This window comes from Oreochromis niloticus, linkage group LG1 (assembly GCF_001858045.2).
Source record: "Oreochromis niloticus isolate F11D_XX linkage group LG1, O_niloticus_UMD_NMBU, whole genome shotgun sequence".
Lineage (NCBI taxonomy): Eukaryota > Metazoa > Chordata > Actinopteri > Cichliformes > Cichlidae > Oreochromis > Oreochromis niloticus.
Window position 1 is genome coordinate 6,939,339 of NC_031965.2, and position 14,154 is coordinate 6,953,492.

The following is a 14,154-nucleotide window of genomic DNA, read 5'->3' on the forward strand; positions in this document are numbered from 1 at the left end:
AACATACATGGAAATACAGTAGATGAGGCAAAAAACAGAGTTGGTGCAATTCTAATAAGTCTTTCCCGACTTCCTCCACATATACTGATGATTATTTCAACAATAATATATATTATCTGGATTCATCACTCTGTCACACTTGGTGCCACTGTTTTTAATTTCAGTGATAGTGTCATTTGGTATTCCTTGGCCTTTTCTCCTTTCTTCCTTTTCTTAAGAATTGCTTCTTGACAGCAACTGAGTGCTTGACAGCACTGATAGGGCTTCAGTGAACAGTAAGGTAAAATTGAGTGAACCAGCAGCCAATGTCTAAAGAGAAACTTTAAAAGACCTCCAGAAAACCTGGAGGACATTTGTTTAAGAGCACTTTAAAAATAACAAGAAAGTCTCACTCCCGGGGAGCAAAATATAAAGATATGAGGGTTGGCCCAAGACTTTTAAACAGTACTGTAACTGAAGTTGTAAAAGTCAGCATCCTGGGTGTAATAAATATTGTGAAATAGAAAAAGGTGGTTTTTCATTATGCCTGGGATAAGTGTGATGAATATTTCATACACACAAATGTAGCTACTCACACAAGTCACCTCAGCACATTTTGTTTTTCTTTGCACTGACGTTGGAAAGAGGCTGAACAACTCACAAATCAAATGAAAAATCTGCATTCCACACCAGCTTTGCGTTTGTGTGTGTGTGTGTCGGGGGGGGGGGGTCTTTTTCCCTTATCTCCCAATGAAGCGCTGGCATTTAGAGGTGTCCTTTGCCAAGAGCAGGATGAATTGTTTTCAGAGTGATACTTCAAAAGCAGCATTTTCCATACCATTAACTTGTCTAACTGTGACACAGCTGCAGCGTGAACACGCAGGCATACACATGATGTACTAAAAGCTATCCTAATATGACAACAAATAAATAAATAAATAAATAAACTCAGACACACAACAGAGGGCGTGTAAATCACATTTATTGGTGTGTGTATGAATACAATATATGCTTATGAACAGTTTCTCAGTCACAACAAGTACTGGTTAGAGGCACGGCTGATGTTAGGACACATTTACAGAGGCACTTTCAAAGACAGGCAAGCGGGTTCAAAGACAGGCAAACAGAGCAGATCGATGTAGTGCTGTCGCCACCTCGTGGCTGGAGAGAAGAATGTAGCCCAAATGAACAAGCTGAACAAGAGGCTGACATTTCACTGGCCTCTGCATTCAAAGAGACAAGAGCACATCAGTCCAGTTTCAGCCGCCCTTCATCATTAGCCACGAGTTAGTTTCAGGTTTGATTGTATGCTGCTTTCATTGCTGTCCTTACTTTGATGAGTTTGGTGGTGGTGGGCGGGGGTTAGCTGTTCTTAAGCCCCGAATCAAGACTAAAGAGGATCTTTTTTTTAAATGTCAGCTCAGTAACCCTCAGTGACTGTCTTCAAATATTACTTTCTTTTTTAAATTTAAAATTCAAATAAATACAAGCCTTCTTTATATATCTTTAATTTTGGTCATGTTTGGGCATCTCCTCTCTGTAGCTTGTTTTCTGTTTTATCATATTACATTTGATCAGAAATTTATAAACCACTTATATATAAATAACTGTGATTTGGTGTGTTTCTTTTACGAAAAGCTGCAGATTTTATTGCTGCCTTTCAACACATCAGCTGAGAGCTGAAAGGCAAAAGGAACAACATTTGTGCTCCTCGTATCGTTTTAATTAAGTCTCCTTTCCTGTCATAATGCATCTCTAATTTGCTTACATGTATTGATTGCCAGCAGGGTGTTTGAACCCATTTTGTTTAGCAGATAAAAGCCCAAATTAAAAACAGCATCCTTGTTGTCAGGACCATTTGCCTGACTCAGTTTTCCTGTGTAGGATCGAGTAATCAATCCGGCACAAAGCAGTTCTCTCCAAAGAGATTCAGCTGGAATTTTGTGTTATATTACATCAATCTTTAAAGGTGACCTTATATATTCTATATATGTACTCTTGGACTCTACTAGTAGCTTTGCAGTGTTCATTTCATACTTGGCTTGGGTACAGACCTGTAGTTCTTCGCTCTCTGACGTGAGTTGCTTTACGTCTTTTTGGCCTCTCGTTTAGTCTGATTTGTTCTTGCATTTTGTCTGATTTGTTCATCGCAAATACAAGTTTTGAATAGCAGCTGGGTGGAGCTTTGCTGCTCACATACAGAGCTACATACCTCAGATGGACATATTAAAGATATCCCTTTTCACTGACATCATAAAGATCCAAAGAATGGTCTGAGTGTTCAGAGCAGACAGAAGCCTGAGCCTTTGGCTCTCAATGATTACTTACACATACGGTGACCTTGTTATTTGACCTTTCAGAATGAATGTTTCATGAGTAACAGTGCATAGATGTGCATGACAAAAAACAAGAAAAGCATAATAAGTACTTATGTAGATATATTGCAAGGATGGGAAAAAATATCATGAAGCGTAGAAATTTGTTCAGTTATGCAGTGAAAAATCCATAATGCTTGCATATTACTAGATGCCCCCAGAGTTGCTTTACCCCAAACATTTGACCGCACTAGCTGTGTTCAGGGTTCAAGACCATAACATTTCTATGATCTTAACATCTTCTGTGATGGAGTGTTGGCTTGCTTAAGTCAACACTCAGGCTGTCTCACCACAGTCCCCTTTAGTGGTTGTTTTCTTGTCCTGTGAGGCTATCATTCCTAAATATTGAAAGGTTAAAAAAACAGCCATTGCTATTGTTTGCCATCACAGCAAATGGAACAGCAAGATCCTTGTCTCAAGATCGACAAACTCCTCTCAGGTTCTGAATCTTTAAACCTGACGTAACAGCAAACACAGTTAGAATTTAATGGCAGTACTTTTGCCAAGGTGAGCTTCTTTTGCTTGTCCTTAGTATGAGGCCTGCTTTGGATAGTCACACAGCACAGGCCCCGTCACACTTAATATGGTATTGTCTGAGATAGTCCCTGAGCTGAGGTGGCAGCGGCAGGCTGTCTATGCCTTGGTAGGTGGTGCAGCTGCAGATCACTGCTCTGCACAGGTGCTGGAGGGAGAAAGAGAAGTTCCTTGGCAGAGGTCTGGAAAGGAGTGGCTCAAAGAAGAGGCAGGTGGCTGGGTCGCTATAGTGCCTGAGCAGTCCTGTCACACTTGGATCACGGTACATACACGGGTCACGCACATCAAAGCTGAAACGCTTGCCGTTTTGTTCAATACGTGCATGCAGGGAACGGCTGTAGCGTCGAAAGCTCACTGAGAAGAGAAATTCATCCTGGGCAGAGTCCCGGAGCAGAAACGTGCCCTCAGGCTGGCCCTCCAGCAGCTCCTCTGCCTCAAAGCGATTCAGCACACCCCAGTAGCATGGGTTGTTGTTGATCTGTAGGAGATCTGGGACCAGGATGTAGTCAGTGTGTCCACAGCTACCTTCTTCTCCCCCGTGAGCACAAGAAGGGTCCCAGTCCTCCAGACTAGTGCTTCCAGGCCCAGGGGAGCAGCAGATGTCCTCCCACGAGATGGGAGTTTGTGGTGGAGAGGTAGAGGATGAGACACTAGGTTTGAGGGGAGCCTCCATGTCCTTGAGGGCACTTGGGTGGGTAGCATGATTTTTAATTAGGTGCCAACATCGGGCCAGTTCAGACTTGGGTGAGAATGGGCACTTATCCTGCATGAGCTCTGACACATGGATCTTGCGTTTGGACCAGAAGAGCACCGAAAAGGGTCGTGAGGAGCCTGATGAATGATGGTGGTGGTGGTGATGGTGGTGGTGATGGTGAGAGCGCAGAGGGAAGCACTGGCCAACAGCATCCTGAAACTTCTGCCGCAGAGAGCGCCGTGACAAGGCCTTCCGACACATCACATCGATATCTCCAGACGTCAGCGTGTCCCCTAGAGCGCTGCAGCTGCATTTCCTCTCTCTGCGCCTCCTTGAGCAGGATGACGACCGCACACCCAACTCCTCTGTCCCATCCGCCTCCATGCTTCCAGGGCTCGACCCATTGTGAGAGCTCCGGGAGTGTTTCTTCCCCTTCCAAATGTAACTGTCTGCACTCCAGCTGCGGAAGCCACTTTTGGGCCGAGTGTCCGAGACCCGGGGCTTCTTCTCTGACATGCCTGCTTCCACCTCTCAGTCTGTGACAAATGCAAAAACAGAAGACTCCGTGACAACTGTACTATGTCTTAGGTTTGAAATATGCCAGAATATGAGTATGAGCATTTAAAAGGTGTCTTTGTTTATCTAAAAAAAGTTTCTTATGATATAGGGGTGAATAAGTTAATGGGCTATGAGAGAAATCAATATAAAGCTCTATTATCTAACTGGCACCATTAGAAGTGCTTTGTGACCAACAAAGAACCCTTTAAGAACTTTCTGTAATCTAGGCTGCTGTGGACTCCCACTGCTTGTTCCTATACTGATCATCATCTCCAGTGGCAATAAATCTAATTAGGGCTTCAGAAACATCCAGCAGACAAGAGCAGACTTGTTCACACAAAGCTGAAGACTTTTCAAGCTTCATTTAGAAATAATTCAAGAGCAAAGTCACTTCAAGAGGTGTTAGTTTAATATCTAACATTTCTATTTGCATCAGTTTGCAAAAATCATCACTGACAATCCACTATAATCTAATTAAAGGCAACAGATTGTATACAGCAGGAGATTTAACATCACAGACTGGTAATCGGTCTTTGTTGCTATTACCTCTTTGAAAATTAATGCATGAGATTATCTTACCTTCCTAACAGTGTCAGAAATAGAGCTCCACATCCATGTTATGACCACTTGTCCACTGCACACTGGTGTCCATGCACAAGACCAGCCTGCAGCCTTTCTTTCCCTCTAATAACCGACAGACTGCTCTGCTTCCTATATAATTATGATGCCAAGTCCCTGAGGGAGCAGCAGTTTCCTCTCCGCCCTGGACGGGTCTGAATGAATGAGAAGAGTTGGAGTGGGGTCGAGCCAGGAGAATGGTTGAGGGTAGTGTGGCAAGGAGAGGGCGGTCTCAGATTAAGATGGAAACATCCTCCTTTCTGTCTTACATCCCTTCTTACATGTCCATTGATATATTCCATCTCCCAAAAAGATCAAAGATAACCACAGCAGTGAGTATTTTTTGGTCCATACACAAAAGATATATATTATCCGTGCTCATAATTTTTTCTTTATGTTGCTTTGAGTTGCTTTAACCTGACCAGGACCACAGCTTAACCTAAAAGATCAAAGCGCATTTCATGAAGAGCTTTAAGTCTGTCTGTGGAGGAGGTTATGCCTCAGATTTACAGGCAGTCTGTACGCCTGATTAATGATTCAGCTCTGTGGAGGAAACAAGGAAGGATTTTAAAAAGCTTTACTTATTGATTGACTAACCTTTGAGTTTCCCAGTTAAAACTTCCAGAAAGTGCTGCTGAAAGGACTCATCTGTCAGTATGATGTCATGTGTACAGTGTGTGAGTTGGAACATGCCTCTGGCTCTGGATGACATTTTGGAAGATCTATAATTCATGAAACAAATAGACTACATCTATCAAACAAATAATATTACTCCCAGTGGTTTAATGTGTGAGTGAGTTTCTGTGTGCCCTTTCTGCTCAAAGAGATAAAGGATAGTCATCAATAAATCCCTGACATCTCAGATAATGTAGTGACACTCGACTTCCTCTTAACTGAATATTTAATGCTTTTCACATTATCACACAGCTGAACAGGATAATAACACCATGTGTTGTGGTCAACAACCGGATCAATTTATTTTACTCAAAACTTCGTAAAAGAATTAAAATGAAACATCTGAACTTTACAAAGATGACAAAACCTTAGTAAGGTACTAACACTCTTTAAAAAGTGTTATGAGCTAGGTTGGGAATCCATGGCCGGAGTAAAAGCCAGCAGCAAACTCCAGGTTGAAAAAGGAAGCTAATGTGGACAAGCAAAAAACTGCAGTTCACTAGAGACTGGCACCAAAAGAGGGTCAACAGACTCCCATATAAATATACTGAACATAACAGCACTTAAAATCATATTTAACTCCTTTTTATCATGCCTAAAGTTAAATTCAACTAAATTTTATTTACATAGCAACAAATTTATAACAATAGTCGCCTCAGGGTACTTGATATTGTAAGATATATATTGTAAGATGCTACAACAACAGAGGGAAAACCCCAACAATCTGGCATACCTTCTATGAGCACTTGGCAACAGTGGAAAGGAAAAACTTCTTTTTAACAGAAAGAAACCTCCAGCAGAACCAGGCTCAGGCAGGCGCAGCCATATGCTGCAACCACAGAGAAAAGACACACTGTGGAAGAGAGCCGAGGCAGAGATTAATACTAATTAATTATTAAATGTGTTGTATAAACACAGTGAAAGTGAGTGAAAAACGTGACTGAAAAAGAAAGACTTAGTGCTTTGTGGGAAGCCCCTAGCAGCCTAGCATATTGCAGTGTAACTGAGGGAGGTCACCTGATTCAGCCCTAACTATAAGCTTTGTCAAAAAGTAAACTTTTAACTAGTACTAACCTCTCCTAATTCAAGTTACCTAACTGGACCCCTCTACTGTAGTTGTGCCTTTTGAAGCATTTTTAATGGAATGATGGGTATATACTTGTACCCATACAGTTGCACATACAGCTTGCATAGTCCCTTCTGAAAACAAACATGGCAGGAGATAAAATGCTAGTGGTAAAGTCTTGATGCATGCTCAATCATCCCAGGTAAGGAAAAAATTAGATTGTGCAATGCTAGTGGTAAGGTATCAAAATGTGTCCAGTACAGAAGCCACTGAATGGTGTCACAACCTTAATCATTTTTCTGTGGATAAACACTTCCTATACCTCATGCTATTGCTACCATGACAAGCTAGCAACTCCTAGCTAGCATTCTTAATGTGATTAGAAACACCTGTGTTTACCTACTATTTCATTTTAAAATGGCTGTGATGACAAATGTCTATAATACACATAAAATGTCAAAAAGTATTGGTCAAAAAAACATAACAAAACCCTTAAAAGATGTTATTGCAAACAAGGAAAGATGACAGTAGTTGCTGTTATTTCTGATGAGAGCTAAATTTCAAAACTAATTTCATGATAATCAAGCCAGTTCCATTCATCCATTATCCATCTTATCCTTTTCAGGGTTGTGGGGGTGGGGGGCTGGAGCCTATCCCAGCTCTCTTAGGGCGAGGCAGGGTACACCCTGGACAGGTCGCCAGTCTGTCGTGGGGCATATTCAAATCTAATACATTTTGGGGATTCCTAAAACCACTTTAAGTTCTTTCTCAGTTTTGTGATGCCTACTTTACAATTTTACGCAGGGCCATATCAGGTTTCACCCCTCAGCTGATAAATAATTGGTAATTTCACAAAACAAAAATTTGGGGGATGCTCTCACTTGTACTTTGACCATATTTACTGTTCTTTGACCCTTTTGTGCTGTTCTTATATCTCCCCTCATTCTGTAATTTTATAAAGTGTGTCAGTGGGGTGTGGTGCAGAGTTTTGTGAAGGAAGTGGCTCGAGCAGTGGATGAAATCTAGTCTGCCCATTAACTTGCTGCAGCCAAGACTCGACCAGGGGCTCATATCAGTCCACATTATAGAGGTATCGATCCCTGGAGTCGGAGCATTTATGAATAATTGATGCAGCTTTGAATGAATGGAGAAGTTACTGTCCTTGTATATGTTTTATATGAAGGCTATAACAGAAATTTGTTCACTGACATTTGTGCAGTAATGGGGGAGGAACTGTTAGGTATGTTATAGCCTGAGTTACCTTGTTTCGACCTAGTCTTGGAAGCATATACAATATGTAGTTGCATGTTCTGTGAAGTGAAATAATAGACTTTTGATTAGTTTATATTTTTAAAGTCTCCACTGAGATTGAAAAGGTCTTGGGGCATGTTGACACAGACGCATACATTTTATGGGTGAATTTGACATTTATAACAAATATAAATCTGCTCAGCAGATGGAAGGGTAATTTAAGCTGAAGTGAAATAAGAATTTGCGTTAGTAGGATCGAGATCATAGTTAATGCATTTTTAAGTTCAACAGCTAATCAAGGCACAGATGGATGGACGGAAATTGAGACTGTAGCTCTAGATATCCAAAAGGTTGCTTTGCCCTAGACTTTTCTGCAGTCAATCTTTTTTCTGACCCCATGGGAATGGCCTACTTTATCGTAGATTTAAAATGAAATTGATATAACTGCTAATTTAGCCCATCACTTTATAGTTAAAGCCATGACCACAAAATTACAGTTCAAGAAACTTAAAGAAGTTCATTTGCTTTCTTTCCAAGCTCCTGCAAATAGACTAAACACATTTTTAGAAAATGTAGTAATTAAACTAAACCTTAAACTGCAAGATTTCAATTAACTCTGGCGTAGCATGTTACTCATGGTATTCTTGGTGACTGTGGTCCCATTAATGAGCTCCTCCCATGTAGTTTTATGCTGGTCCACCGCCTTTCTCTATGATCATCCTCAAGCCCTGAGGCAAGATCTTGCATGGACTTCCAGTCCGAAGGGGAATTATGTTCCATTTCCATTTCCAAATAATTGCACCAACAATTGTCATCTTCTCACTAAGGTTCTTGCTGATAGCCTTGTAGCCCATTGCAGCCTTGTGCAGCTCTACAATCTTGTCTCTGATGTCCTTTGACAGCTGTTCGGTCTTGACCATAGTGGTGAAGAGGCTGGGATGGAAGAAACTGATTCTGTGGACATGTGTACTTTATAACATGAGTTGAAATCAGGAGTATCTATAATTGTTTGATTGAATCATGGTCAACCAAAAGATGGCCAGGTCCTGTGGCTGCAAACTAAGCCCGAATCATCACCACTCCATCAGTGCTTGATGTTAGTGCGGGGTGTTTGTTTTGATATGGTGTGCTTAGCTGTCCAAAGGACATTGTTCCAAAAGTCTTGCAGGTTTTATTTAGTTGCTTTTTTAGTTGGCACTTTGCAAACAAGCCATGCTCTGTTTATATTATGTCTTTACAACACTTCCATACAAGCCATACTAGTTCAGTGTTTTTCCTAATTTTATTATTATAAACTTTAATATTTCACTATCATGTTAAAGTTCATAACAAGAATATGAATTTTCATAAAGGTTGTAGAACCTGAGATGTCGCTCTTGGGATTTTGCAGTTTTTTCTGAGCATTGTATGGTCTGGTCTGACCTTATGTTGAATTTGATGAAATGTCCACTTCTAGGAAGATTGTTGTATTGTGTCAATACACACCTTTATTCCTCCGGACCAGCAAAGTGCCCAAACTTCTGCTTTGATAGAGATGGTAACACTTGATGGCAAGGCTGCTACTAACCCTACTCTTTTTAACACATCGAGGACTTTTAAAAGACAAACTTCCTCTCCACGCTGACAAATCTTAGACGCTTATGTTTTTGAGTACATTTAGTTAGTAAAACTTTAAATGTTATTTTTTTCACTCTGATACTGCTGTATTTCCTTTTTTAGTAGTTCTTCCACATATTAAAGTGCAGATTTAGGTGTATGATATACACAGTGCTTTGTAGCTATTAAGATGCAGACAGGCTTGGATATTCATCTCCTAGACATGTGAGCCACAGTATCGACTTTCCTCCAGGGAGATTTATTTATGCCTACCGGCGCTCTGTTTCCCGCAAGTAAGGTGCACACAGAGAGGTTTCTCTTCTATGTCATATTAGAAAGCGCGTAACTTAAGCTAGGCTGGTCATTGGACTTAGTGACTCAGTGTATATACATACACAGATACTGACATAGTGCATACCCTATAGACTATGTACATGTGCAATATAAAAATTGCTAATTAAATACCACAGATGAGCTAGAAAAAGAACTCTGACCACTATATCCACAGTAAAAAAGTATCTTATAATAAAGGTGAAAAAAATTTAATCATAGTGAAAAATTTAGAATATAGTGGTGCTAGATTTCTTTGGTGTCCCTCGATGGGAGAATGGTCAGAGCTTCCTGTATGTTGAGAACCTTTTCACATCATCAGCAGGTGTCTCGCTTTTTTCACTTTAACGTGTATGGTTTGCTTAAGTGGGGTAGCAAAAGGCAGTCTGCCTTCATCTACAGAAGGGTTCCATCTGTGAGCTCTCTTCAACCACAGCCATTTAGAGCTGGTCTCAGCTGCCAAGGCTGTTTCCATGATGGCTTTCTTTAGGTGCTTCAGTTCCAAAGGAAGTGGTGCATAGATGTTGCAGGGAAACCTCTTCCAAAAATCATTACCATGCTGCTTATCTTAAAATATGCAAGTATAAAAGGGTGGCTCTGATTCAGAAAGTGGAGAGAAACAGAGGTTTGGTGGGTCATTCTCTATAACCTCCAGTTGAATGAGACAGCAGGATGTAAGTTAACACTGTTTTACACTCCACTGGCCCATTATGTAATGACGTCCTGACAGGACATTGTAGCAGTGATCAATATTAAGAGGATGAAGAGGATGGGAATCCAACTAGATAACCTAATTACATCTTATTACTGCCACATGCATCTAAATCCTGAGCATACAAGAAAGCACATGGCATATGGAATAAGATTCACTGATAAGCAGCCTCGACACCATAGCTGATACTGTTTTCACTCTGTGACTATGTCTGTCTGTGTGTCATCATGGCAAAATGTGATCGCTGAGAAATCCACTGTAAAGGGCAAACCTGGTGTGGTTTGAAGACGGACATGGTTAAACCCAGGAGCACTAAGTAGAAACAGTCAGATGCAGGGAGAGTGAGCACCGGCTGCACTAGTGTAAGAGTGGCTCAGTTTCACAGGCAGCCCATCTTCATTTGTAGTTTACCCTCGCTGTGAATTCATAGTATTTTATGGAAATCTTCAAAACTGAATGACAGGTGTTTTGTGCCAATTGGGTATACCTGTCTCATTCATTGCATGGTGAACTTACTTGTCTTGACTGTTACAGGCATTGCTTCATTCTCCCTTGGTATCATCATTGTGTGATGGAGTTTATCAGTTGAAAAATGTCATCAGTAACAGGTTTTAAAGTGAAACGCCAACAATTTGAGAGTCCTTCTTTTGAGGAGAAGTTTTTTATTCTTCACAAAACCACACAGCAAAGATTCCAAACTGGCCCACAGGAAGACTTTAGACAATGTGGAGGGCAGCATAAATGTGATAATTTTTTGACTGTATTTTCATAGATTTTATAGCTTTTTCTCCTGATAAAGACCTCCACCATGTCCATTGTCATATAATGTGAAGTAGAGCGAGTCTGAAGTGTCCCCCTCCAACCATCACACCTGAGGGGAGAAAAGAACTTGTCACCCAACCCTATGTTTTAAAAATGATCAGAGTGCTAGAACAGAGCTTTTCCCTATCTGCTAGTAAGTAGATCATCTTTATTCTTAATCATCAAAAATACAAGTCTGAGTAGTAAAAACATTTATTCTAATGTGTCGATTTCGTGTGTGTAGACATGATCCATCCTTGACCTTTTTATTCATGTCTGAGTTTGACAAGATAATAACTATGTTGCCAACCCATCCTTATACTTTTGAATAAGAAAAATAATGTTAAATGTTGTAAGGGTTAAAGGCAAAATTATGAATCATGTGTGAATTTTCTGATAGTTAACTGTGTTCAGTACTGATCAGAACATAATCAGTAAATATATAGATGTTTGAGTTCGGCTGAAATGATGAATAAAAATAAAAATAAGAAAATAAAATAAAGAATTTAGAGCCAGATGAAAGCCTGTGAGACAATGGCCTTTAGAGATATGAGAGCGAGTGTGTGTGTGTGTGTGTGTGTGTGGGGACAAGTATTAACATCTTTATGGGGACCAAAAATTGGAAGTTTACTATACTTGTGGGGAGCGACAGCCCTTGTGGGGACCAAAATCCCGGTCTGAAGGCATTTCTGAGACTAAAAATGTGGTTTTAGTGTCAGGGTTACAATTAAGTTATGTTAGGTATTTATAGTTTTGGCTTAGTTTATTTTGTCTCAAACTTTAGTGCACGGTCCTAGGGATCGGCTGTACCATCCTATTTCCCCCTTGGCTCCTCTTCTTCTCGTCAGCATCCTCCTCTTAAGGGTCAGGGTTAGGCATTCATTTTTAATGGTTAGGATTAGGGTAAAGTATTAGGAAAAGTATTATGTCAATAAGATGTCCCCAGAAGGATATAAATACACACATGTGCGATAAAGTAAAAATATTCTTGCTTATTGTCATTGTTAGAAGTAATTACTGAATTTTGTGAAACACTGCTGCTTTTTTTCTGTGTCAGTCCATTATGCAGTTGCAGGAAGAATAACTTCCTTCCTACGATCAATACAGTGTCACACAGTGTCCAGCCACTAAAGCAAAAACAAACAATGTATCACTTTATTGATCTAAGGAAGGAAGTTCTTCCTTTGAAGGGGGTCAGAGATCAGAAGACAAGTTCAGCTTAGAAAAATCTTGTTGATGCTTATAATGTGTGTTGATTAATTATTGTATGCACTTTAGTTCAGAGTGTCATCCTTGTCCATTTTCTCCAAATATTGTCATTATGTAGACTTTCTTCCTTTTATTTTGTTTATCTATGTCCAAAAGGAGCCCTCTGTATTGTGGGGAGTTCTGTGTAAAATTGGCTCAAAATGACCAGAGTTCTCAAAGGAAATGTGAACTACAAGTACAATAAAAAACTTACCAACGAACAAAGCTGTTAGCTGATAAACATAACTTATTATAACAGCCACCACAAAGACCTACTGGTCTACAGATAGTGGACTCATTCAACCAATAGCAGTACTTTACAGTCTTTGCAATCTTTCATCATTATACAAACAGGCCACCATTAGAAGGTGAAGCAACAGTGTTACTTTGTGGTTATGGCTGATTGTTAACTGTGGATTTAGTTATCTAGGGTATAATCATAACTATATTCAACCCCACCCCCACCCCCACCCACCCCCAAAAGCCCCAGGATAGATCTGCCATCCTGATTGACTGTCTTGAAATTTAATTGACTTGATGATCAAGTGTTCCCTTCATTTTTTTTAGCAATGTATTTACAAAGAATGCACTCCAGAAACAAAAAAAGACAGAAAGAATATAAATAAATACATAAATGATATAATCTTAAATATCCAATATGTTATTTAGGTTATATGTAATATTTCAGATGAGACAAGAAATGTTATTTATTTTTATAAGTGTGGAGTGGGGGCAACAGAGAACACCTAGACTTAGATTTGACTTAGGATATTATGTCCTCCTATTTTGGATGTATTTACCTTTCCCTCTGTTCAAACAGCATGGAAGTGTAACTCCATCAGTCCTACCCTCCAACATCGTTGTTAGAAAGTGACGAACTGACCACCAGGGAAATCTTTGACAGCCTTTCTGTCTCTGCAGCTTATCAGCCGGCTCACATCCTGCCTGTCTCCTGACCTCTAATGCATGGAGAAGAGATCAGGGGAGGGGATCATTTGAAATAGCTTGTATGTCTTTTCCTGGTTGTGTAAACATTTGCAAACCTCACTAAAAATCAATAACAGAGAGGAGAAATTCCAGTAACTCAGTCTGTGCTCGCAGCTTATCTTACAGTGGAAGTTTGATCCACGGTGATACAAACATGAAGACCTATGAAACACAGTGTGAGTGAACACAGTCGTCCCTCAATGAGGGTTTAAATTTAGCTGTTGAACAGTTCTGTGTGAAAAAAGAATCTTCTCAGCTTAACCCTCGTATAGCTCACCTAATCAATAATATTCCTGTTACGAGTGAATCGAATGTGCCTGGAGTCACTTGAACTGACATTATCTACAGAATTTTTGCTTGCAGCAGCGCTTTATTATTTGATGTCTACAAAGCTCTCTGCTTTGCATTTTCCTCTCGTAGCTCAGACACCTGCCTCTACCTTATGGAAGTTTTGTCAGACAAAATCAGTAAACTAATAATCCAAAGACCTGGTGAGCCCAATTTCTCAAAATTTGGCTGGGGAAAATAATCCCCGCAGGGGCTGGGATGGGTTTGCTTGGCTACAAAAATTTAAGAAGAAGAAAACACCCTGGGTTTGCAAGAGTGGGGGTACAAGATGACTTACAGACAGGCAACTTGGCACTAGACCTTAGAGCAGTGATAACATTGCATCTTGTGTCAGCGCAGCAAGCAATGGAGCATCATTGACACAAGATGCAAAGCTGTGTTT

The 14,154-nt window shown here is 40.3% G+C and overlaps 1 protein-coding gene across 2 annotated transcripts; it reads right to left on the reverse strand.

Moving 5' to 3' along the window:
- Positions 1-1,124: 1,124 nt before the first annotated feature.
- On the reverse strand, positions 1,125-12,872 carry socs4 (suppressor of cytokine signaling 4). Of its 2 annotated transcripts, XM_013276973.3 has the most exons (3): positions 5,356-12,872; positions 4,720-4,913; positions 1,125-4,118 (listed from the first exon to the last, which is right to left on the reverse strand). In XM_013276973.3, exon 3 carries the CDS (start codon positions 4,096-4,098, stop codon positions 2,908-2,910), a length of 1,191 nt encoding a protein of 396 aa, XP_013132427.1. In that variant the 5' UTR covers positions 4,099-4,118; positions 4,720-4,913; positions 5,356-12,872; the 3' UTR covers positions 1,125-2,907. The 2 variants fall into 2 exon arrangements, with proteins under 2 accessions (XP_013132427.1, XP_005458952.1); XM_005458895.4 differs by having other exon boundaries at positions 4,720-12,872.
- Between the last annotated feature and the right edge of the window lie 1,282 nt (positions 12,873-14,154).

What these genes read in the sequence shown, in the direction of transcription:
- socs4 (XM_013276973.3), bottom strand. Translation starts at nt 4,098, where the DNA reads ATGTCAGAGAAGAAGCCCCGGGTCTCGGACACTCGGCCCAAAAGTGGC.